This window comes from Pipistrellus hanaki (assembly GCF_964339955.1).
Source record: "Pipistrellus hanaki genome assembly, chromosome: 2".
Taxonomy (NCBI): domain Eukaryota; kingdom Metazoa; phylum Chordata; class Mammalia; order Chiroptera; family Vespertilionidae; genus Pipistrellus; species Pipistrellus hanaki.
In genome coordinates this window covers 6,055,882-6,080,602 of record NC_140504.1, presented here as the reverse complement: position 1 = coordinate 6,080,602, position 24,721 = coordinate 6,055,882, and the positions used below count along the sequence as shown (strand labels likewise).

The 24,721-nt window shown below is 57.0% G+C and overlaps 1 protein-coding gene and 1 long non-coding RNA gene across 3 annotated transcripts in view; both read right to left on the bottom strand.

Moving 5' to 3' along the window:
- Positions 1-836: 836 nt before the first annotated feature.
- Positions 837-24,721, bottom strand: part of PDE9A (phosphodiesterase 9A) — an 87,254-nt gene continuing 63,369 nt past the window's right edge. For both annotated transcript variants that reach the window (XM_084873643.1, XM_084873642.1), the window contains exons 7-19: positions 23,343-23,427; positions 18,127-18,208; positions 16,052-16,126; positions 14,810-14,896; positions 13,694-13,798; positions 13,325-13,407; positions 12,131-12,287; positions 8,649-8,762; positions 5,936-6,040; positions 5,143-5,271; positions 3,730-3,825; positions 2,595-2,670; positions 837-1,065 (exon numbers count right to left, since the gene is read on the bottom strand). In XM_084873643.1, coding sequence (XP_084729769.1) covers positions 1,055-1,065; positions 2,595-2,670; positions 3,730-3,825; positions 5,143-5,271; positions 5,936-6,040; positions 8,649-8,762; positions 12,131-12,287; positions 13,325-13,407; positions 13,694-13,798; positions 14,810-14,896; positions 16,052-16,126; positions 18,127-18,208; positions 23,343-23,427 — 1,205 coding nt within the window. In that variant the 3' untranslated portion in view covers positions 837-1,054. The remainder of the gene's footprint in view (positions 1,066-2,594; positions 2,671-3,729; positions 3,826-5,142; positions 5,272-5,935; positions 6,041-8,648; positions 8,763-12,130; positions 12,288-13,324; positions 13,408-13,693; positions 13,799-14,809; positions 14,897-16,051; positions 16,127-18,126; positions 18,209-23,342; positions 23,428-24,721) is intronic.
- On the bottom strand, positions 16,189-17,174 carry LOC311617297. The gene is made up of 3 exons (XR_014794101.1): positions 17,093-17,174; positions 16,484-17,060; positions 16,189-16,235 (listed from the first exon to the last, which is right to left on the bottom strand). It is a non-coding gene; the product is annotated as an uncharacterized lncRNA (long non-coding RNA).

The window sequence follows — 24,721 nt, the reverse complement described above, 5'->3', positions numbered from 1 at the left end:
GTCTGAACCTGTGGCCCCACGTGCCTGAGTGCTGTGGGCTTGATAGAGTTCAGGTGCATGTAATTGAGTGGGATCGGAACCCACGAGAATGTGGTAAACATCCTGACCACACCCTTACTTTGCCTCGTGGCATCGGCTATAAAATAAAGACACAGCTTGAGGTCCGGGCGCTGTTGCTAGCTCTCCATCGGAGAGGACAGTGTCCCACCCGGCCCCAGCTTTCATTCTCTTGTCTGTCTTTTCTCCATCCTTCACCGCCTGCCCCCTCTCAGCTCACCGAACCTGGCTGAGCTGGCGCGGCACACAAGGAGCCCAACGTGGGGCTGAGGATGCCATGGAGTGCCAGCTCGCCACCCTGGGGCGCTCAGGAGTCTAGATGCAGGCGGGGCTCTGGGTGAGAGCTCAGGAGTGGGGGCCCCTCAAGCTCGACCACGAACAAGCAGGGACTGGCTCTCCCTTTGTGGGCCCGGTGCCCCCGGGAAGTCCCCAGTGCTTGTCCCTAAGACAAGGGCAGGAAGAGAAGGACAGCCTCCTCCCTTGCAACAGACACCCCTCATGTGCAGAGAAGGTCAACGCGGCTCCTTATCTGCGCGTTGACCGCTCACTGCCCACCTCTCGGTGCATCGGTACCGCCTGTGGTGCGTCTGTGTCCTGCACAGACCTCCTGTTGTCGACAGTGTGACCGGCCGCCTGGGGTCCCCACCCTCACAGCGCACAAACACAGGACACACATGGCCTTGCACTCTGGATGCGTCTGCGAAAAAGCACAGCGCCCTTGTCTCCCCGTGTCTCAGACACACTCGTCCGCCGAAGAAAAAGCACAGGACCCGTTCTGTATAAGAATATATTATTTAAAAGGCAGTTTAAAAATAAAAATTCTGTACAGCATCATGAATTCCTTTTTTTTTTCTTTTTTCTTTTTTCCCCCTTTTTTGTGTCGGTGAAGAAAATGGTTCTGGCGGTGGGCGCCAGGGGTCAGGATCAGCTTCTCCCCTCGGAGGAGTCTCACGCCGAGTGGCCGGGCCCAGCCCTCGTGGGCAGTCATCCTCTTCCTTCAGGCGAGGCCTGCTCAGGAGGGAAACGGGTTCCGGGTTTGTCTTTGTTGGGACTGAAACGCGCAGGCGATGTCGCAAGTGTCACAGGGTTAGACGTGCACCGTGTTTGAAAAAACGAGCCATCGGACATATCGTTGAACATATTTAGGGAAAATAAAACAATTTTGATCTCTTTTCTGAACCATTCAAAAAATATGATCTGACTTCAAAATTGAAAACCAGCCCGGCTGGTGTGGCTCAGTGGTTGAGCATCCACCATGAACCAGGAGGTCACAGTTCTTTTCCCTGTCAGGGCACATGCTCAGGTTGTGGGGCTTGATCCCCAGTAGGGGGCGTGCAGGAGGCAGCTGATCAATGATTCTCTCTCATCATTGATGCTTCTCTCTCTCCCTTTCTGAAATCAATAAAAATATATTTAAAAAGAAAAAAGAAAAGAAAGCCAGCATTTCCTGAGTGCTTCTCATGTCCCAGCTCTCTGCTTCTCAGGTCCCAGCTCTCTGCTTGGTTAATTGCTAAAACCACAGCAGCGATGGTGGTCAGAGCCTCGGGCCCTGAGGCTCAGAGGTTGGGTCGCCAGGCACAGCCTGGCCCCAGGGCTTGCCTTGTTGGCTGCTGGAGGCCGGGCCTCTGTCCCTCTGATAGAACCAGACCTAGTTTCTCAGCTGGCACCTGGCTGTTTTATAAACAGAAGCTCTCTCACAGGGCCCGTCAGCCACCTGTGTGGTGTGTCATCATTCTGGCCGAACGGCTGGTGTGCCTTCTGCATGGACTGATGGAGTGGCTGATGCCAACGAGGGCTCGGGGAGGTGACCACAGCCATGCTCACAAACACTTTCTTTGTGAAAAGACTGAAAGAAGCGTTTTCCCTTAGTCGTGGCACTCATGCTAATTACTAACCTTTTCCTATCAACTAAAGCATGCCCCCTCCTTCGGAGCCTGATCCCAATTATTCTAAGCAAGGCATACACTTATTTAAAAACTAGAGGCCTGGTGCACAAAAATTGTGCACTGGCGGCGGGGGTGGGGAGGGGTGTCCCTCAGCCTGCCCTGTGCCCTCTCAAAGTCCAGGAGCCCTCAGGGGATGTCAGACTGAGGGCTGAGGTAGGTCTGTTGTGGGAAGGGGGCCTAAGCCAGCAGTTGGATATCCTTAGCACTGTGGTGAAGGCTCCTACCACCACCAGCACTACTGTGCTCAGCAGCTGTGAGCACTGCTCACAGCTTCTGGCTGAGCAGTGCTCCCCCTGTGAGAGTGCACTGACCACCAGGAGGCAGCTCCTGCATTGAACGTCTGCCCCCTGGTGATCAGTGCACATCATAGCAACTGGTCATTCTGTCTTTTGGTCAATTAGCATAGTAGCCTTTTATTATATAGGATATTTGGTATTCAGATTTCCTCCCTCCTCTCTCCCTCCCTTCCTCCCTCCCTTCCTCCCTCCCTCTTTCCCTCTTTCCCTCCCTCTCTCCCGTCCTCCCTCCTTCCCCAGATTCCAATCCAGCTCCAGTGGGAGCTGCTGGGACATCCATGCACAGCAGTATTACCTTCACTTGGTTTCCCATCTCTGCTTTTCTCCCTTGATGTGTCGGCGGCCCCTCCTGCCCGGCTCTCGGTCTTCCTCTGTAACCAGGACAGAGACAGAGAGGTCAGGCTTGGGGACGGTGCGGGCGGCTGCTCATCAGCTCAGGGCCATCCTGTGGACGGCAGATGCTAACCCGTGCAGCTGAGATGAACGTCTGCCACCTTCTTGTGCCAAACACACACGCGCGAGCTTTTAAGACGCAGCTCGGAGCACAGGCCACCGTCCCTGCTACGGGAGGCCTCACCCAGCGCGGCCAGGCCCGGCGCCTGGACGGCAAGCTTCCGCTGGCCACGTGCACACAGCCCTGGGGACTGGCTGGGTGACTGTGGAGGGCATTTCCCTCTACCTCCGTTTGGTCTGTTCTTTCTGGGGGCAGGAAGGGGCTGTAGAGTAAGGTGACCAGACATCCCGATTTTTAACCATTTGTCCCGCGCGTTTTAAAAAAGTCCAGATTCTTTAAAAAAATTACGTGGGGCCAATGTAGGAAGCAGCAGGGAGACTGCTCCAGCTGCACTGGGGCCCCCGGAGTGAGGGGAGGCCACACCTGGGGTGGCTGGAGGTCAGTGGGTGGTCCTGACAGGCAGGGGCCCCTGACGCAGAGATTCGCACACCCCGGGGTCCTGACTTGGCCAGACTAACTGAGGGGCTTTGGGGAAAACCTGGACCCCAGCTCTGAGCCTGTGATAACCCCGATAACCCACAAAGCGCCCTGAAGCCAGGCCCAGTCTGTCTCCCTGGCCCCGGGGAGGGCCGAGCTGCCCCCGGGAGAGTCTGTGGCCTGGGGCCCGGACATGATGGTGGCAGCTTTTCCCAGACCAGGGGAGCCTCTCTCGGAGAGGCAGAAGGTCAGCGCAGGGGCGGGAGGAGAGGTAGGATGTGAGCGGGCGCTGCTCAGGGGAGGTAGATGCCGTGGACGCTGACCCCCGTCACCTCACAGCGGCCAGCACTGTCATGTGACGCCCAACCCCGTGAGACGCCCTGATGCGGTCGGCCTGTCTCTCCTTTGGGTGGGCACGAGCGCCCGTCCAGAGGGGCCGCCCCGTGGTGCCCGCACGCGGACGGGGCCCGTGCCACCCGCTGCCCCGCGGAGGCCCTACCTCCGCCCCGGCGTCGTCCATCTGCTTCAGCTCCTCGTAGCGGTCCCTGGACTCCCACAGCGGCTGCAGCATGCTCTCCTCCACCGCAGGGAAGAGCTGCCGGGAGACAGACCGGTCAGCCGCCCGCCCCCGGGGCGGCGGAGAGCGTTTGGGGAGACAAGGCAGGTCCTGAGTCTCAGCGGGTGCGCGGGGAATCTGCATCCGTCCACGGGGCGCTGACCGAGCCCCCGGGTGCGGCCTGGTTCACGGTGACTGAGGCTCTGACACTGTTCAGTCTGTGGTTCCTGGAGCCCCTCCCGCCTGCCACCTGCCCACCTAGTACCACGGTCCCGCTGCCTCCTGCTTTCCGCAGGGGCCTGGTAGAAGCCACTCCCTCCCTCCCTTCCTGTGTCCCCCTGTTGCCCCCCCAACTGTCCACAATGCACTTCCTCATCTTCCAAAGCCAACTTCGCCCACGAGGCCCCCGACGGCACCAGAGCCAGGAGGAACTCCGCTCACGCCCGCCCCCCAGCCTGAGCGGCCTGTCCTCCAGTCTGTCCACCTGCCAGACATTCGCTGAGACTCAGCACAGGGTGCCCTCCCCCCGGAGCCCTGTGCACACAGCTCTCCTCCGCCCCACTGCAGCCTGGGACCCGGGAAGGCACAGTGTGTGGAGAGGACACTGCGTGCAAGGAGGCAGCTCCCAGGGAGGCAAGAGTGCCCGGGGCTTAAGGAAGGACGCGCTGAGCTGGTCCCGGAGGCTTGAGGGAGCAGAGTGGGCAGCTGGGAGCCCAGGGAAGGAGGATGCACTTGGAGGTAAAGGCCGGAGCAAGGCCAGGACCGGGAGCTGCGGGCCATCCTGCCAGACAGAGGCGCTACGGAGGACGGGGGGCCATGGGCCTGTGTGGGGCAGTGGGGAGCTATGGAAGGTTCAGGAGAGAGGGGGAGACGGTCTCCTTCCTGAAGGTTAACCTGGTGACAGCCGTGCGCTGGGAGGAGTGGTGAGATGGAGGTGGGGACCGCTCAGGAGGTTCTCCCGAAGGTGAAGGTGAGAGGAGCGGACACAGGCTCCTCTCTGAAGCCGGGAGTGGAGGGCCACTCGGAGGAGGTGGTTGGGGAAGCTCTGATGACATGGGGACGAGCAGGGAGGGGAAGCCAGGAGGTTTTGTGGGTGTGCTGCAGGAGGAGCAGGGGGCGGGTGGGAGGTGGGAGGGAGAGTTTTGGGCTGGTTGGTGCTAGGGTGGAGGGGCACTTCAGGTGGGGTGTCCGGCAGGCAGCTACCGCTGACATGCACGCGTGCGCGTGTGTGTGAGCATGTGGGCAAGCGTGTGAGTGTGCGTGCACAGTGTGTGTGTGTGTGTGTGTGCCCGGCTGTGCGCTCCCGTGCTTCTCCCTGTCCGTCGTGTCGCCCAGGACGTGGCGACGGTCACTCACCTTGGTCACTGTTTCGAACATGGGGATCAGGACAAACTTGATGAAGCCAATTTGGGCCGTGGCTTTGGTCACTTTGTCCCGGTCCATGAAAGGGGCCACGGGAAGGCCTTCTGACTTCTCGCGGTCGCTCTGGGGAGGGCGGCAGACGCAACAGTAAAGGAACACGCAGGGGACGGGGGGCTCTGGGGATCCCTGTTCTCCGAGGAAGAGAAATACGAGCTAATATGCCACAGCCAGCCCACCCTGGTGCGTTATGTAAGCCAGCGAGAACAATGACTAGTTACTGGGAAAGACGATCTAGTGTGAGTGCTACATAGGGTGTGCAGGCCGGGGCCGTGAACACTGAGGGGCGGGGACAAGCAGAGGCTAACTAAGTGGGTCATGAGAATGTGCAGTGGTAGAAGTAGCTTGTAGACACCCTCCCCTTCCCCGCCGCCCCCTACGCCCCCTGCAGGTTCATCAGCGCTTCCCCAGCCGCCCCGGGGGCCCTTCCTGTCTCTGCAGTTCTTGACCTCCAGGCCGAGGTCTGACTCGCTGAGCGGTGACAGGTGGCAGTCTCACAGCAATCGCTTTCCCAGGCTGCCCCTGTCTCTCTGTCTGAAATGACAACCTCGCTCTCGGTGCTGTGTGCCCGCGGTGCGGGCTCTCTGGGGGCCGGAGGAGCTTCTGCCGACCCGCCTGTGCCCACGGTGACCCATCTGCCACCACTCACACTGGGCCGCGCGCCAGGGGCCAAGCCGAGGCCAGGAGGCCTGACGGCTGTGCGTGCACTAGTCCCATAACACACTCTTACCTGCATGAAGTATTCTTCCAATAAGCAGTCCACCCACGGCTCTGCCACCTCCATCGGACGCACCTCGTTGGAGATATCACAGCATTTTATCAGAATCATCTTCAGCTGCAAGGAGAGGCGTGGGGTCAGGCCGTGGTGCGCAGACCGGAGCCCACGTGGTGTGGGCTGGACCTGCCGCCCAGGCATGGCGGGCAGTGCTGCCCCTCCCTGGCTCAGCCGGGGCACCTAGACCCTCGGCCTCAATGGGGGAGAATGGGGCGTCACTGCACCCCCAGAGGATCAGAATGTTTCTTTCTTTCTTTCTTTCTTTCTTTCTTTCTTTCTTTCTTTCTTTCTTTCTTTCTTTCTTTCTTTTTTTAAGAGGATGTTTTCCCACTGATTTTTAGCGAAAGTGGGAGAGAGAGGGGAAGGCAGAGAAAACGTCGAGGTGAGAGAAACACATCGATTGGCTGCCTCCTGCATGTGCCCTGACCAGGGAGTGGCCTGCAACTGAGGTACATGCCCTTGACCGGAATTGAACCTGGGATTCTTCGTCCGCAAGTTGATGCTCTGTCCACTGAGCCAAACCAGCTAGGGCTCAGAATGTTTTCTTGGCGGGACCGTGAGTGGTAAAACAGCCCATTTAACACGAGGACCTTCTGTCACAGGAATATACTTGGAAAAGTTCTCGGCTATTGAAGATTCAGGAAGAAGTGTAAGAGGCATCATTAGTGATGAGTAATGGAGCCACTTCAGTCAAGTGGCTAAATTATTAAAATCACGTTGCCTGAGGCAGGAGGAGACGATTCTATTCTTATCCTAAGCAGCTGGGAGCTTGCACTTGAACCCTCCAGCCCGGTGTCAATGCCTGGACACACAGCAGACCTCCAGGTAATCCTCTGATGGATTACCCCAGAAGGACTAAGAAAAGAATATTCTCGTCACCAGACCTCTGAACGTGACCAGACTTCCTGGCGTCCGTCCTCCGGACCATCCCGGACCAATCCGAGGGCCAGAAAGCAGCCCGGTCCTTCTCCAGGGTGCACATTTTGCTATCACTCCTCTTAGCTTTCCTTTTTTCTCTGGGACAGTTTTGGGTTTTGGCCCAGCTATGTTTCTGGCTCGCAAATCCCAAGATCCTCGAATAAATCTTGGTCATTTATTTCTGGCCAAAGCTTCCAGACTCTTACTCACGTGACATGAGGAATCAGAGGTTAAAAGGGTAATAGGAGCCTGCGGACGGAAAGGTCCTGGGTTCGATTCCGGTCAAGGGCATGTACCTTGGTTGCGGGCACATCCCCAGAAGGGGGTGTGCAAGAGGTAGCTGATCGATGATTCTCTCTCATCGATGTTTCTGACTCTCTATCCCTCTCTCTTCCTCTTTATAAAAAGTCAATTAAAAAAAAATAATAGGAGTGGATAGTGCTGGGATCCCCCCACCTTTACCCCCACGCAGTGACAAAGTGGCACATTAGAAATACAGGGTGAAGGGGACCCTCAACGTAAAAGCAGCGAGGGCACAGCCTTGGCGCCCCAATCCCTGAATAGGGCGGGCAACCCCTGATTCCCTCTGTCCCCCGCAGCCCAGGATTAGCAAAACGGCGCGCATGTCAGAGGTGTCACTGGCTTGTGCCCTCTGCTCCCAGGCCCGGCGTCTCCCTGAGCTGGCCGGGCTCTCTGCCTCTGAACCCGGCCAAAGCCACCACCTGCAGAAGCCTCCTCTCCCTCTGCGTCCTCCCCGGACCTGCCCTGGCCCCTCTCTCCAGCCGTCCTGGCCGACCAGCCCGATTTCCACCCCCACAGCACAGCCCTGTGCCCGCCACATCATGTTGGTGCCGTTCCCTAGCTGGGTGCCCTTCTGGTCCTCCCAGGAGACCAGCTCCCTCGGCCTGGTGAGGTCTGGGCATGCATGTGGCCCCTCAAATGAAGACTCGCCAAGCCAAAGTTTCCACCTGAACCACGTGAGTGAGTGCCGGGGGGACCGGCTGCAGCACAATGACTTGCTCCCGGCCCAGGGACAGTCCCCTGGATGGCCAGTGTTTGAGGTCAGCGTTGGCTGCTGCCCAGGCTGTGGCCCCCGCATCTGCCGGGGCTGCTCTCCCAGGAGGAGGGCCTGGGGGAACCTGACTTGGCAACAGCTTCACTGAACCTTGAGGTGAGCACTGCCCTCAGTCCTTCCCGCGCCGCCCTGCCCCATGGCTTCCTGGGAACTGATCCAGGCCTTTCTCCACTCCTGCGTGAGGAGTTGGGCTGCAGGCCTGGGAGGGGACACACACACACACACACACACACACACACACGCTGCCCCTGACACCAGGTTGGGGCCAGCCTGGGCACGGCCGTCCTGGGGGGAGCTGGTTCAAGGCCTCAGGCCTGGGCCACTGGGTCCCCACGTGGCCCTCGGAAAGGCTGGGTTCAGCATGCTTTCCGGGGCTGTCCTCTGTGGGAGAGCCAACTTTGTCCTCAGGAAATCAGGGCAAGCTGAATCGCCTCCACCCACTCACTCTCTTCCCACCAGAACGAGAGGGAGCGTGGAAAACGTGCGCGCAGCCACGACCGAGCGTTCCCGGGGCGGTTCCCACCAGGCGGCCTTCCTGGTGAGACCGGAACTCTGAAATCCAGCTTTACCGCTGCCTCCCTCCGAGGCAAGGAGGAGCCGTGGTTTCTCGGTTTCCGGTCTGAGCTGGAGGAAGGACTCCCTCACCCGCTCCCCAACCCCCGAGAGCCTGCTCACCAGGGTCATGTGCTCCTCGTTGCTGTAGTCGAAGTTCTCCATCTTCTCTTTGAAGGAATCCATGATCTCTGCATGCCGGGCCATGTCGGTGGCCAAGATTAACGTGATCATGCCCTGAGGAGCGAAAGAGCAAAGCATGAACACCGGGCAGATCCCAAGGATTCCTCAGTGAGCGCCGGCTGTGTGCTCAGCCCTCTGCACACGCCATGCCGTGCAGTCCGCGTGCCAGCCCTGTGTGTGTCTGGGAATCATTGCCCTCATTTTTATTTTTATTTATTATTATTATTATTTTTGTTAATCCTCACCCGAGGCTATTTTCCCATTGGATTTTAGAGCGAGTGGAGGAGAGAGGGGAAGGCAGAGAGGAACATTGATGTGAGAGAAACACATTGGTTGGTTGCCTCCTGCATGAGCTCCACCAGGGCCTGGGAACCTGCAACCATGGTACATGCCCTTGACCTGAATCGAACCCGGGACCCTTTGGTCCACAGGCCTATGCTCTATCCACTGAGTCAAACCGGCGAGGGCACTGTCCTCATTTTGAGATAGAGAAGCTGACACTTGACGAGGCCGAGGGCCCTGCCCAGGCTGCAGGGGAGGGTGGGAGCCTGGGGTTCAGGCCCAGGTGGAGCCTGACCCCTCCTCCCGCGCTGTGTCTGTGAAGCAGCAGCAGCCACACCACATCTCCCAGGACGATGCCCTCGTGGATGGCAGCTTAGCCACGGACAAAGGCTTCCCCGGGGTTAGTAATCCAGACCCGTGGTGTGTGCCTTCCAGATCTTGTTGGAGGTCAATGACCGATTTCCCAGGGCATTCCCCCCTGTTATCTAATCTGTATGTGATGACATGTATACCTATTGCTTGGGAATGATCAAAGTCTGATTATGTACAATGGCATTCTTCCATGAACGAATTGGCTTAATAGTAACATAATTCAAAACCATGACTGTCTGACCATCCATCCATCCATCCATCCATCCAACACAATCTACTCATTCACCCATCAATTTGTCCATCTAACTTGACCATCTGTCTGTCCGTTGGTCTGTATATCCATCCACCTACCCACAAGCGTTTACAAACACACTGCTGTGCCAAGTATGGTTCTACTTAAAACAAAAAACAAAAAACCATACTCATCAACTGCAGAGCTCAAGTCAGCCAACACAAGATCATCTTGGATATGTTTTGGAGGAGGAGGGGAGCACGGTTGACTTTCTGAATGGTGGCATTTCCCTGGGCAGATTTAATAGTGTAGCAGGGAAGGACCTATGCCCGTGAGGAGTTAGCCCTCAAACTATTCAATGACAAAATGTTATTAAAAATCGGGACAACTGCCTGGCTGGCTTGGCTCAGCAGTTGAGTGTCCACCTAAGAATCAGGAGGTCACTGTTTGATTCCCAGTCAGGACATGTGCCCGGGCTTTGGGCTTGATCCCCAAAAGGGGGCGTGCAGGAGGCAGCTGATCAATGATTCTCTCTCATCATTGATGTTTCCATCATTCTCTCCAATTCCCTTCCTCTCTGAAATCAATAAAAATATTAAAAAATAATTGGGACAGCTGGTTTTATTCTCAGAAAAAGTCTGGTTTGAACATGAAGTGTTTGAGGCAGGATAACCTGTGTGTTCCCATGGCGGACATGAGGATGACCTGGGCTGTGGGGTCAGCCGTCCTCCAGCCAGGCGCTCCTCCCCAGGAGCTGCTGGGTCTCCCACAGAGGGGTGTTCAGGAGTTCGGATTCTCCAGTCGTATGTATTCCAGGTCGCTGGGCAGCCGTCAGGGGCAGCAGCCAATTGCAGTGCTGTCTCCAGGATTTGTCCTTTTCCTGCTTCGGAGAAAGGTTCCCTAGGTGGCACTTGCTTGCCCGGTGGTTCCATGTTTATGGAACCAGAAGCCTGGGCTTGAGGAGGGAATGCGCCAGGAACGGTGATTCAGCAATGATGACAGTGATTAAGCACTGCATTTAGCTCTGAACTTCCTGCAAGCGGGGCCAGTGGGGAAACGGTGGCTTATGAAGCTGTTTTCCGACAGAGTGAAGCTTATCAGCCTCCGGAGGGCGGGAGGGAGGGTTTCCAGCTCTGGATTCTAGACCCTTTATCAGGCGCAGCTGCAGGGAAGGCCACGAAGACATCAGATGGGTGCGGTTTCATCCATGGACTATCTGGGCATGGCTCCTCCAGTCACGGACCTTGGCTCCTGTGCAGTGTCCTGGGCTGCCATCCGCATAGACCGGGGACAGAGAGGACCACAAAGGAGTCCTCTTAGGGTTCTGGAGGCCAGAAGTCCGAAGCCACGGTGTCGGAGGGCCCTCCTCCTTCCCAGAACTCTGCTCTTCCAGCTGCTGGTGGCCCAGCATTCCTTGGCTTGTGTGCACATCACTCCAGCCTCTGCCTCTGTCATCTCATGGCCTTGTCGTCCATGTATCTGCGTCTTCTTTTCAGTCTCTTGTAGAGACAGTCGTCATTGGATTTAGGGCCCACTTGGATAGCCCAAGCTAATCTCATCTAGAGATCCTAACAATGCAGCTGTGAAGACCCCTTTTCCGAAGAAGGGTACCTTCACGAGGTCCAGGGGCCGGGAGGCAGACAGGCATTTTGTTTTTGTTTTTTTGGCAGGGGCAAGGCTACCATTCAACCTACTACATTCCTCCAAAAGATCACCCTGAGATCCTCCCTACCCTGCCAACGTCAGAGGGTGGAGCACAGTGTCGTGCTCGGTGGGACCTCCTGGGCGAGGGCTGTCCTTTGTGGTGAGTGGAAGCGCCTGCCTCAGGACAGGGGTGCTCTCAGCCTCCTCGCACAGCGCCCCGAGAAGTGGTGAAGTCTCTTAGCTGAAGTGGCAGTGGGCAGGCTGGGCCACAGGGTGCAGGGGACAGCGGCTGGGGGCTGGGGGACAGCGGTCAGGGCCCTACTAGGTTGGATGTAGCCAGTGTGTCTGCCCAGGGTCTGCAGGGTACTCCCTGGCCACGTTACCCAACGTCTGTGGGCCTCACTCCCCTGGTGGCAATGGAGAAAGGGCGGCTCTCCAGGGAGAAGTTCAACCGCGGGTGTGAGCAGCCGTCAGTGGAACCCAAGTACGCATGCCGGGGGTATGCACCTCTTCCTGGGGCAAAACGCTGAGTGGCCAGATTATTATGATCTCTGAACGCACAATAATCTGGCCACTCAGTGTATATATATATATATATATTAGAAGCCCGGTGCACGAATTCATACATGGTGGGGTCCGGCCAGCTTGGCCAGGGGTCAGGGACTTGGGCGGTTGGCCAGCCTGCCTGCTGGTCGAACTCCTCGTTGAGGGGACAATTTGCATATTAGCCTTTTATTACATAGGATATACACCGAGTGGCCAGATGATTATAGGTTTAGAGATCATCATCATCTGGGGACCTCAGCCCAGAGAAAGGGTTTTCTGGTGATCATGCTCACTGTCTCCCCCAAAGCCCCCCTCACTCTGCAGTCAGAGCGCCCTCCCCGCACACCTGTCTGATCTGCTTGAACCCGTCGGGCTGCACGTTGGAGAAGATGTTGCACTCGGGCTGGGCGAGGATCTGGAAGGCCACGGCGCAGTGGTGGTTCTCCAGCGGCGAGATGTCGTTGTAGCGCACGGCCAGCTCGGTGCGGGCGTTGATCTGGTACCTGGAAGTGGGGGCGGGGGGGACAGGAGCCTCAGGAGCCCGCCTTGGAGGCGCCTGGATGTCAGGGCAACGCGCTGGGGTGCGCAGTGGTGCCTGTGGGGCTGGGAGACAGCTGTGAAGGGGCTGGTGAAGGCGGCTGCCCTCTGCCTGTGCCAGGAACTCCCTTCTCCCGGCTCCCCGACTCTCTGCTGCCCCTTGAAGGAGAGGATCCCAAGTGTTTATAGTCCTACCAGGTGGACAGCACCCAGAAATCTGCATTTCTCTGGTACCGGGCCTTTCGGTATGGCACCTTTGTAAAACATTCCCGTATGTGCAAAAGGCAGGCCTTTGGGAGAAGATTTGGATGCTGTGGTCCAGGCCCCGAGAGTGGGCACCGAGGGAGTGGGTGCCCATGGGCTCCCACGCCTTAGAATCCAGGGTCCTGCACACGGCAGCAAGGTTCTCGGGCACCTTGGAGCTCATTGTGTGCACAGTAAAACTCGATAGACAGATACACACATTTGATAGAAAGAAGCCACGCGTCCTTGTAAATACAAGCCGACGCAGACTGTGGCGTCAGGTGGGTGGGACTCTGTGCCTTCGCCTCCAAGAGGCGGGAACGGACCAATGTTCCAGCACAGCCCCACGGCCCACCGTGGACCCCTCCCCTCCCCGCTCACCCACCCTCCTCTCGCTCAGTCCCAGCCCTGGCACGGTCCCTGCCGGGAGCAGGGTGGGGAGGCTGCCGCAGGGGGAGTGAGATCTCTGAGTGTGTGGGCATCGGGCCCTGCCTCAGGCACCGCCAGAGCCCCAGGCCTGACAGGACTCAGCCTGCAGCCAGGACCACAGAGGGGGTGGCAGCCTCCCGGGGTTTGGTAACCTTGCAGGGTCTGCCCCAGGGAGGCCCAAGGCCTCGGACAAAGCTCCAAAGCGGGGAGCTGTGTCCGCTGGAGGTGGCGCTGGGGGGTCGGAGGCCTCCACGGACAGCTCCGATTTGGGACCGGTCTGAGTACTGAGCTGACCCGAGTGCCCTGCCCTTTAAAACGAAAAGTCACGCACGTGTTGTTGTATCCCGGATGGTCCAAATCGTGGCAGATGGCTGCGGTCATGAGGATCAAGATATCCATTTGGGAAAACTTCTCCTGGGTGAGAGAGGGGGGCGGGTGAGGAGCGGGGGGAGTGGGGTGGGAAACCAGTGACCAGGGCAGGATGGAGCCCCTCCAGCCGCGGGCCCGGTGGGAGAGGACCCGCCCTCTCTGAGGGGGGCTGAGGAGGGTCCGCTTGCTCAGTGGATCAGAAGGGCCTCGCCCAGGACACTGATGGGCTGGGTGGGCTCCCCGGGGGTGGAGGAGCTGCTGCAGAGCCCCGAAGCTGTCCCCTCTGGGTGGGGGGCGTCCCTGCCTCCCTGGAGGGGCTCCCCAGACCCACCTGGAGCCCGCAGAGCCAGATCATGCTGTACATCATCTGGGCCACGCAGAAGCAGTGCCGGAAGTTGTGGAAAGGGTTGTTCCTGTAGTTGTCGTGCACGCAGAGCTGGGGAGACGAGGGTCTGACTGCGCGCCTGTGCCTGCCGCCCGCTCCAGCCCCCTCGCCAGCTGTCCCAGATGCTCCCGCCCAGCCCTCGCTGACCCCGAGGCCACAGTGCTCCTGTGACTATACGTAAGGACGGGTGGCCGGAGGCAGGTGTGGGGACAGACCTCCAGGCTTGCCCTGTGGGTTCTAGACTCAGAGTGTGTCTGAGCAGCCACACTGGGACATGGAGCTGAGGGGCGAGCGGGGGACTACCTGGGTCCCACTGACTGCCTGACCTTTGAAGGCCTTTAGTATTTGGTTCTGAGCAGTATTTTATTTTAAAAAACAAACACATGCTATTCAACACATGCACATTCACACATACACTCATACATGCACATTCACACACACATTCACGCACATACTACTCACACCCACCCACACATGTACAAATGCACACACATCACATTTACATAGGTACACCCTCACAGACATACTCACATACACATATAACCTACATGCACACACACACATGCACACACACACAAACACACTTACATGTGCACACACAATGCTTAGACAAGCACATTCACACACACATACACACACTGACACATATTCACACATGAACACACTCATGCTCACTCACATGGCCCACCCACCAACAGACACTCATGCTCACACACTCATGCACACACTTGCACATGTACATACTCATGTCTACTTTCCTCACAAACATGCGCACACTCTGACACCTTCACACACTCAGACACTCATAACACACATACACACACACACACACACACACACAGGCCCCTGCTTTAGGACACACTGCTGCGCTTGTCTGCCCTGTCCTCACCATTCTCACTTCCTGGAGCAGGAGCGGGGCGGAGTGTGTGGAGGGGACACGGACCGGCTGAGTGTCCTGGAAGAACTCTCATGAAGGCCCGGGCCATCAGGAGGAAGCCCAGATGGTCACTCCCGTGTAACCGGGCCTAACTGTTCCAGAGGGAGCGGAGGGGCTGTGCTTACCAGCCACCTCTTGAGCGTGATGGGGTTGATGCTGAAGTCTCGGACCAGGCAGAGGTCATGGTACATGTGCTCCAAGCAGCTCAGCATCTGTGGGCACAGGAAGAGCACAGGGTGATCAGCAGCACGTGGGCAGCTTCTCCTGGCCCGGCCCCAGGGGGAGCCCTCCCTGGCCGGGTTCCCAGAGAATGAAGCCTGTTGCCTGGGGATCCCGCTGAAAGGATGGGGTTTGAAAGAGCAGTCGGTGTTCAGAAGTCAATGGAATTCTAGACAAGAAGGAACAGCAAGCGGCTGGATGAGAGGGTGTGTACTGTGCCCAATGGACCACGTCAGAAATGACCTAATTTATTTCCCCTCACAGACACAACCTCCAGGGGTCAACCTCGCTGTTTGATGCTCCGGGACTTGGCTCCATCGAACTCAGACCCGAGAGCCGTGCCCCACGGAGAAAGGCCTCCAGTCGCCTTGGCCTGAGCCAGAGGGTAAAGGGGCCCAGCGCCTTCCACCCCAACACCCTCCTTGTGCCCCCGAGGCCCTGCAGCTGCTTTTTAATGTGTTACATTTAGTCCAGGAGGTGAGTGCATTCTGGGTAAGTGCCCCCCCAACCCTTCTTCACTGACTGTTCTAAAAAAAGAGAAAAAGCCGCCGCTCACGTGGAAATAGATTTTGTTTTCGGTCCCAAAGAGGATTTACTGTCACTGTTATCGTCTATTTAAATATCGCTCAGAGCTCTGGAGCTAATTAAGCGAGGGAAGACAGATTAAATTATTTTCAATAAGTGAACATTTGACAAAGTGGGCCTTGCCTTCTGGGAACGCAGGCCTTGGATAGGACGCCCAGGGAGACAGATCTGCAAAGCAGGGACGATGAAGATGTCACCTTGGGGTGCAGAGCTGACACCGGGAGCGCCCCTCGGCCCAGGGCCACACACCTGTGTCCTGCCTCTGTCCCCTCCCCCGGCTGCCTGGTGCCTGCCCCGGCATGGCAGGCCCTCCGGACTGAGGGCTGCAGCTCAGACACCGTCAGCACCCCAGGGTTCGAGCCCGCCCGCTCCTCTGTCTGACACCCCCTTCCTGAGTTCTGTCTCCAGGACCCCCTGAGCCAACCAAGAGTCAGTTTGACTAAAATGTGGAAAAGTAAATGAGAAAAGCAACATAAAGAAGAGAGGAGAAAGGCAAGGGGGAGAGTGACGGGGATGCTTCCGTCCGTCCCCGCGTCCCTGGTGCCAGAGACTCGCTCGCTCACCTCGTTGGGCTCCCAGAGCCAGACGTCGAAGGTCGGCTTGCGCAGGCCCTCTATGGTCTCCGGGGAGAGCAGGTACTGGAGGGGACAGGAGGGTTAGCCTCTGTGCTGAGCCAAGGCCGTCACCCCCGGGGGGCAGGGGGTACCGGCCTGCAGGCTACATTCTGCAAGAATTCTGGAAGCACCCCTGGCCAGTTTGGCTCAGTGGATAGAGCACTGGCCTGTGGACTGAAGGGTCCCAGGTTCGATTCCGGTCAAGGGCATGTACAATACCTTGGTTGCAGGCACATCCTCAGTGGGGAGTGTGCAGGAGGCAGCTGAATCGATGTTTCTCTCTCATCGATGTTTCTAACTTTCTATCCCTCTCCTTTCCTCTCTGTAAAAAATCAATAAAATATACATATATAAAAAAAAGAATCCTGGAAGCAGGCAAACTCTAGGGACAGGAATCCCATCCCGGGGCAGGGCCAGAGCGCTGGGCAGGACCACGTGGGTGCGAGGGACCATTCTGGGGTGACGGAGACGCCCCATCCCTTGACTGTGGTGGGTGTTCTGTGACTACAGGAGATTGTCAAAATTCACCATACAATGCACTCGCAGAGGATGACTCGCTGCACGTAAGTAACATCTCAATCAACTTAAAAAAAACACACAGTAAAGTGAAGCCGAGGGGAAAATTGCTTGGCGTAAGTCCAAATACTGGCTCGGAAGCTAGTGTGCGTTTCCTCTTTGGAGGAGCCCCTTGGGTTTGGCTGTGGGCTGAGGGCCTACAGGACACCAGTTAGAGTTAAACCGTCACAGGGAACAGGAAATGGGACTTCAGACCTAAGCCAGTCATGGTGTTTTGGGATTAGTTATCATGTTCACCAGGGGTCATGGGGTTTCGGTTTATTTTTTTAAGGAACCGCAGTGGAGCCCTGAGACCCTTTACTTTGGACCTAGGCTGGGCCTCGTGACTCCCTGGGGCCGGAACAGGAGAGATTTGGGTCACATTTGGGTCACATTAGGACAGCTGGTCCTCAGGGGGAAGCAAAGACGAGACACCAGTGTCCATCTGAAAACCCTGGACAAGCCTGGTTGGTGTGGCTCTGGGGTTGAATGTTGACCCAAGAACCAGGAGGTCATGGTTTGATTCCCGGTCAGGGCACATGCCTGGGTTCTGGGCTCCACCACCAGTAGGGGGTGTGCAGGAGGCAGCCGATCCATGATCCTTTCTCATCATTGGTGTTTCTATCTCTCTCCCTTTCCCTTCCTCTCTCTGAAATCAATAAAAACATATTAAAAAACAAAAACAAACAAAGCACGGACGAGCTGCAGGCCCCCGGCCCCTGCGAGCAAGCGGGAGCCCGAACGTCAGCTTAAGAGGGTGCTGAAGGTCAGTTGGGCTGGGGGTTTGTTCACTCAGGTGACCACCATCCTGAGACCCCACTCCCCAATCCACAGGGCCCTGCTGCTTTCACAAGGGTCCAGGCTCTCTTGTAACTGAGAAATCTTTGGTGACTGAAAATCAAAAGTTCTCATAATAACAGCATATTGTTCAGGGACAGAAGATCCCAGAAAGCAGATTTTAAAAAATTTACTTAAAAATTTAGCCCTTACCTCCTGCCACAGTAAGCTATGGCCTGGGACCACTTTTGCTAAACAATTGTCAAAGAGAAAACTATTCTGCTTAAGAATAACAGGAGCGTCCTGCAGCCCATGGAAGCAGCAGGAGCTGTTTCTGCAAATATGCAGACATTGGGCCAAAACCAGTTTGGCTCAGTGGATAGAGCGTCGGCCTGCGGACTGAAGGGTCCCTGGTTCAATTCCAATCAAGGGCATGTATCTTGGTTGCGAGCACATCCCCAGTGGGGGGTGTGCAGGAGGCAGCTGATCGATGTTTCTCTCTCATCGATGTTTCTAACTCTATATCCCTCTCTCTTCCTCTCTGTGGAAAGTGAATAAAATATATTTAAAAAAATGTGTGACACTGGGTGGCCAGGAGGCCAGGGTGGCTGAGGGGGTGAGGGGTGGGTGGGTCTGTGCCCCGGGTCCGGGGACACAGATGCTGTTTCCTCAGAGGCAGAATTTCATCTTACCTTGGGGTACGTGGGGACATCGCGCTGAGGTGTCAACTTCTTGTTGTTATCCAAAAAACTGTACTTACAGGGACAGCTGGTCCTAAGGGGGAAGCAGAGGTTAGTCCCGGCGTCGCTGCTTCAGTCTGGGTGTCCGCGTGGGCAGGGTACTGCGGGGATCTCCTCAGAGCACAACAAACCCAAACCCCATGCCAAGCCCAGAGCAAACCCTCCAGACGACCTCCTTGGTCGTATCTGTTGTGGGAGAATAAGTCCTAAAGCCAGAGACGTCTCGTTACTAACCCCCAGGGCCCCTGCTGGGCCTCCGCAGGTGACAGTGGGCTCTTGGACACGTGGGCCTTCATTACAGATACGCCCCTAAAACCTGTTTAAAATGATGGAAGCAGAGCGCGTTCCTCCCAAAAAATTCAACCAGCACAGAAGTAAAAAAAAAAAAATCAAAAAAAAAAAAATCGAAGTTCCTACTTCACCCTGCCTTTCCTCTTAAACCGAACACGCTGGGAATCCCTCCTGCTGTGTGGGGTAGTCTTCCAGAACATCCCGGGCCCGGACGCACATGGACAGCCCCGTGCTCGCAGACAAAGGGGGGATTGTGCGAACGTACTCCTCGGCCGCTAGCTGTTTTCGCTTAACGCACCACAAACCTGCTGGGGCTGCACCACAGAGCCCAGCTTTGTGAAAAGCGAGCCGGTCTCCGGCGCCCGGGGGTGTGGCCGCACCGCGCACTATCAACCCGGCCCCCGAGATTGACTTCAGGGGCCCCCCATTTCCCATCCCATACGTGCTGACAGAGGAATTTGCACCTGGCTCTGCCTTCGTCATTACTCAGTGTCCTGGTAGCCCACACAAGAACAGAAGGAAAGGAGCCAGGTGTGTTCTAGATAGAAAGCCACCCTCCGATACCGGGGAGAGGGTGCTGGCCCATGGGGGTGTACCTGGGGGCTGGACGTGGAGGGCCACCCCAGGTCTGGCCGCTCCGTGGCCCCCTTCCCACCTGGGGACCTTAACTTTATTTTTTTTTCTTTATATTTTATTGATTTTTTACAGAGAGGAGGAGAGAGGGATAGAGAGTTAGAAACATTGATGAGAGAGAATCAACGATCAGCTGCCTCTTGCACATCCCCTAATGGGGATGTGCCTGCAACCAAGGTTCATGCCCTTGACCGGAATCGAACCTGGGACCTTTCAGTCTGCAGGCTGATGCTCTATCCACTGAACCAAACCGGTTTCGGCGGGGACCTTAACCTTCTTGTTCGTGAACATGCTCTCTCCATCCTCCCGCTGACGGGGAGCACAAGGGGGTGGGGTGTCTGCACCCCTCTGTTTGAGATGCTCAGGTCGGTGGGCATGAGCCAGCATATCAACGTGCCAGAGCAGCAGTTTGTAAATAAAGATCCACCTTCCGAGAGCCATTTACTGCCGTGAAGAAATTCACACCCTTTCAGCTCGAGTGTCTCTACTCTGGGGGATTTACCTTAGAAGAATTAGACACAAGCAAACAGCTCTGTGCACAAAGGTATTCGTCGCCGCGTTATCTGTTGTAAAAACACCGAACCGACTGAGACGTGACCTAAACGGCCCCAACTGGGACTTCAATGAAGCCAGTTTGGCCCGGTGTGATCTTTAAGATGATTGAGGAGACGATGTGAGGTGAGGAAAGTGTGGGTGAAAAGGGAAAGAGACACGTCGCCTGCAGCACGCACGGAGTGGGAGCGCGAAAATATTCTCCCGGGCGCGAGGGAACACGCACACAGTGGGTGGACAGCGAGCCGGCACCGGGCCTCTGGAAAAAGGGATGAGCCAGATGGGGGTTAAATCTGACCTATTTCTCCCTCACAATGCCGTATATGAAAAAAAATGAAGCATGAGTTATTTTTCAAAACTAGATGTTTATATGCAAAAGCAAAACAAAAAACAAAAACAAAAACACTTCTGGGAAATCAGCATTTGAATTGGGGCCCTGTGGCTGCTGTCACTGTGGTGGCTCACCCCCACATCAGGAGAGTCTGATGGCCTTACAAGGAGGCTGTGCTGCCCGCAAACCCAGGGCAACCCAGCTGTTTTCTTTCTGGAAGAGGAGCCTTCAGGGTTATTTTCTTGGCATGCTGCTATTCCTCCCCACAACCCCACGCTCATAGAAGCAGCCAGAGTGGCGGTGACAGCTTCCTGCGTAAAGGGGTATAACAGAGTCACAAAGGGAACCAACGAAAGGTACCCACCCCCTGCTTCCCACTGTCACCTGCGAAGGAGACACGCCGTTTGTACCTTCTGAGTAGTGCTGTGCTTGGCCTGTGCACTTGAGAAAACAGATAACAGCCCTAATTGGTTTGGCTCAGTGGATAGAGCGTCGGTCTGCGGACTGAAGGGTCCCAGGTTCAATTCCGGTCAAGGGCATGTACCTTGGTTGCGGGCACATCCCCGGTGGGGGGTGTTCAGGAGGCAGCTGATCAATGTTTCTCTCTCATCGATGTTTCTAACTCTCTATCCCTCTCCCTTCCTCTCTATAAAAAATCAATAAAATATATTTTTTTTTAAAGGAGAAGAAAAACAAAGAAAACAGATAACATCACCGTGATCTCCTTTCTGCTCCCCCCTTTTGTATAAATACCCACGCACGTGCCATGTAGGTGAGTCGTGTGCACTTGCCAGGAGGGCTGTGGCAGGAGGGCTGGCTTGCTGGACTCCAGCTGCTTCCTGGACAATGCCAGCCTTGGGAGAGCCTGCTGGGTGCCTGGCAGCTTGTGCCAGGGCCTCTCCACCTCGCCAGGAGGCCCGGCCTGCTCCCTCTGCACCCGGTTGCCACGGGGACCAGCATCCTCCAGCTGACAGAGCAGCTGGCACGGTGCCTGGCCTTTTCATTCTATTTGGAGCGTGTTTTCCTCTCATTTCCTGGGCTCTCAGCCTCCACTCCCCTGGGGCTCAGACCGTGGCCGAGGCCATTTGTTGGAGATGGAGTTGAGATTACAGACCCCGGAGCCCTCTGATGCCACTCATGGGCCTGCAGCCCTCCCCCGCCCTGGGGAGTCAACAAGCAAGCTCCACCCTGTGGCCTACATTCCAGCGGGCAGCTGGACCTCTTCCCTCGTGAGGGAAAAAGAGAGAAACCCCGAGGTGTGTGTCTCTGGGGAGGGCAGCCTATCCTGGGGGCGTCTGTGAGCCTGCCTGCTCCCGGGCTGCTACCTGCTGCTCCCCGAGAGGGGAAGGGGGTCTGGTGCCCGCAGACCTGGCCCCCCGGCCCTGGGAGGGGTGCTGGGTGGGTGGACCTGGGCCGGCACTTTAGGCTCATTAGCCTTTGGTTCTCGGGGACAAAGTGGGGCCCGCCTGGCAGGTGCCCTTGTCCTCTCCGCCCTTCCAGAGAGCCAGGGCCGGGCTGGCATCACGAGAAGAGCTATCAGAGGGGCAGTCTCTCCCCCAACACCGCAGGGGAGTCCCATGTAAGCTGGGTCCCAGGGACGCCGAAATGACACCTCTGCATGGTAAAAACGGAACCTGAGACAGAGAGAGCGCAAACCACAGAAGGGGCTGTGAGCGCCTGGGCCTGGCCTGGGGAGGTGGGGTTGGGGGGGGGGGGGGGAGGGATGATGCTGTGGACTCAACCTGAGCCCAGGACACTGGCCTCTTTGTTCTGAGTGTGTTGGTGACATTTGAGATCCCCCCACCCCCACTCTGTCTTTGCTGTAAGAGCCACTTTTACCCCCTCCTGCCTCTCGCTTTGTGGGGGCTGCTGTGAAAACTGGCTGCTGAGAAGGAGCCTAGGACACGGCAAGCCTTCTCCTTGGAGGATGGAGCTGTGAGTTCTAGAATGTGCTTCCCCGGGGGCAGTGCATCACTGGGGGCAGCCCCGGCGCCCGCCACACCTGGCTCGGCCCACCCTGTCATCCTGCCTCTGGGCTCAGGCCGGCCTCCTCTCACGGGCTCTGACACCAGGTGTATTTCCCCTCCGTGGTGTGTTGTGGGTTGAGTTGTAGCTCCCGAAGGTCACACGTTAATGTCCCAGCCCGGGACCTGTGAGTGCCTTCATTTGGAAACAGGGTGGTGATCGACATGCTCAGCTAACACGCCAATGGAGCAGGTGGGCTCTAACTCAACAGGACTGCGTCCTTTTAAAAAGGGGACATTTGGACTCAGATATACACACAGGAGAGGCGGCCATGGGAGGACAGAGACGGGAATAACGTCACTACAGTCCGGGGAACCCCAAGGATTGCCGGCACCGCCAGGGCCGGAAAGGCCTGGGATAGGGCCTTCAGGGGAGCCTGGCCATACCGACACTGCGATTTCAGACCTCTGGAACTACGATAGGACATATTCCTATTGTTTGAAGCCGTCCTGTTTGTGGCATTTTGTTATAGCAGCCACAGGAGACGCATACAACCTGGACCACACCTTGTTCTTTCTCTTGCAATCTGACCCGCAGGACCGTGTGCGCCAGGAAGCCCACCATGAGCGGCATGCCCTTCCTGTCCCACCTCCCTTCCACCGAAGGGGGGGGAGGGGGAGGGGCGAGGGTGCCTGGGACGTGGCAGGAAGGAACCCAAGGGGGCACCCTTCCAGCTCAAGAGACACCCCCCCCCAAGGTGACCTGCTCCCCTGGCCCTGGGCAGATGGCACCACTGGGCTACCGCCCTCTTGCCCACCCAGCAAGCGCCCAGTGCGCAATCATCTCTGCCCGAAATGGGAGCATCAGCTGTGACTACGGCTCCGGGAGAGGGTCCTGCTGTACGTAAAACCCACTTTCGAGGGGGCGTGATGAAGACTGAGTCTTTCTTCACAAATTTCGGCTCCACAGGGGCACATGAGGATGGACCCCTCGCTCGGCCGGACGCGGGACTCTGAGTCCAGGACAGCTGGGGGCCTGTCGCCCTCACCCATCGCTCGGCACTATGGGATGTCTGCCCGGGCGCGGGACGTTGGGGCCCCAGGACGCTGGTCCCCTGTAAGCCAAGAGCCTTTCCTTTCTATTTGTTGCTGGTCTTAAAAAACGGGAGTCACGTCTTTCCATCTGGGGGGGTTAACCCTGACGCGGATCTGGCGGCTGAAGCCCCTGGACGCGCACTCAGCCTCCAGCCTCCAGCCTCCCCGCCATGAGGAGAAAGCGCTGCTTCCAACGGCCAGCCCAGCGCTGGCCCCGGCGCCCCAGCTGAGGCTCCCCGCCTTCACCCATCCGGAGCACCCCGCCTGCGGCTCACCCAGAACCCGCCTGGCGCAGGCCTTACCTGTTGCTCCTGGCTGCCAGTTCCTCCCTCATCTTTTTGATGTCACTCTTGCATTTCTCAATCTCCACCACTTTCAGTCCTTCCACTGGGGACAGAGAGAAACAAGGGGTTACCATGGATACACGGAGAGGCCCGCAAGGCTGCTCAGTGGGGCGGCCGCCTGACTCAGCGCAGTGTTCCCTCTCCGGCTCAGGCTGCTGATGGTCAGGCGGGTCCCTCCGCCTGCACTCGGCTCAACCATACCGACTCAAAGATTGTACCTATCCCGTGGCCCACTGTGGGCTGTGCCCTGCATCTGTGGGCTTCTACGGGATGAAGTCCCTCTCCCTGATTCCTGAATCTTGCATCCACTTCCTAGCTTCTCTCTCCAGACCCCTAAGCATGAGTTGAGGACATAGGAAAAAGAGGTCTCTTATCCAGCCAAAACGGGTTTGGCTCAGTGGATAGAGCGTCGGCCTGCGGACTGAAGGGTCCCAGGTTTGATTCCGGTCAAGGGCATGTACCTTGGTTGTGGGCACATCCCTGGTAGGGGGTGTGCAGGAGGCAGCTGGTCGATGTTTCTCTCTCATCAATATTTCTAGCTCTCTATCCTTCTCCCTTACTCTCTGTAAAAAATAAATTAAAAAAAAAAGTATCTTATCCAGAAGAAAAGAAAGGGGGAGGGGAGAGGGAGAGATATGACCCCAGGACATGAAAATGCAATGGGGCTCAATGGGCAAGACCACAGCCTTCCCAGCGAGGGTTCACGTGTCATTAAGGAGAAATGAACAGGCAGGTGAAGGATGAGCAGGCCCCGGGCTGGACGGCATTCCTGGAGCCAATGGCAGGAATGAGCCTGAAAAGCCAGGATGCAGTTTTCATCAAAGAATGAGCTGGGGCAGCCCATCCGGCCGTGCCTCAGTGGTTGAGTGCTGACCTACGAACCAGGAGGTCAAAGCACATGCAAGCTCGATCCCTGGTGGGGGGCAGCCCATCAACGATTCTCTCTCATCATTGATGATTCTAGCTCTCTCTCTGGCTTTGTCTCTGAAATGGAAGTGAGCTGAGGCTTAGGCCTCCAAGCCTGTGTTCCAGCCGTTCACGCCGCCGGGCACTCACTCCGGTGGACACGCAGCGGCCCAGCGCTGCTGCTGGAGGCAGGCCGCTTTGAAGAGGCTTTTAGGCTGGAGTCGGCCCTGAAGAGGCTTTTCGATGAGAGTCGGTGAACAAGGAATGAAAGGCTCTGTAATCACACCTCCGTTTTCATGCAGAACGACGCGGCCACAGACCCTCTATTCCTTTTCATCAAGAGCGGCTCTGAACGGGGCCAGAAGTCAAATGCTGTGATTTCTGAGGAGAACAGAGGCCTCTGCCTCTGCGGTTCCTCCCGCCCCGAGGCA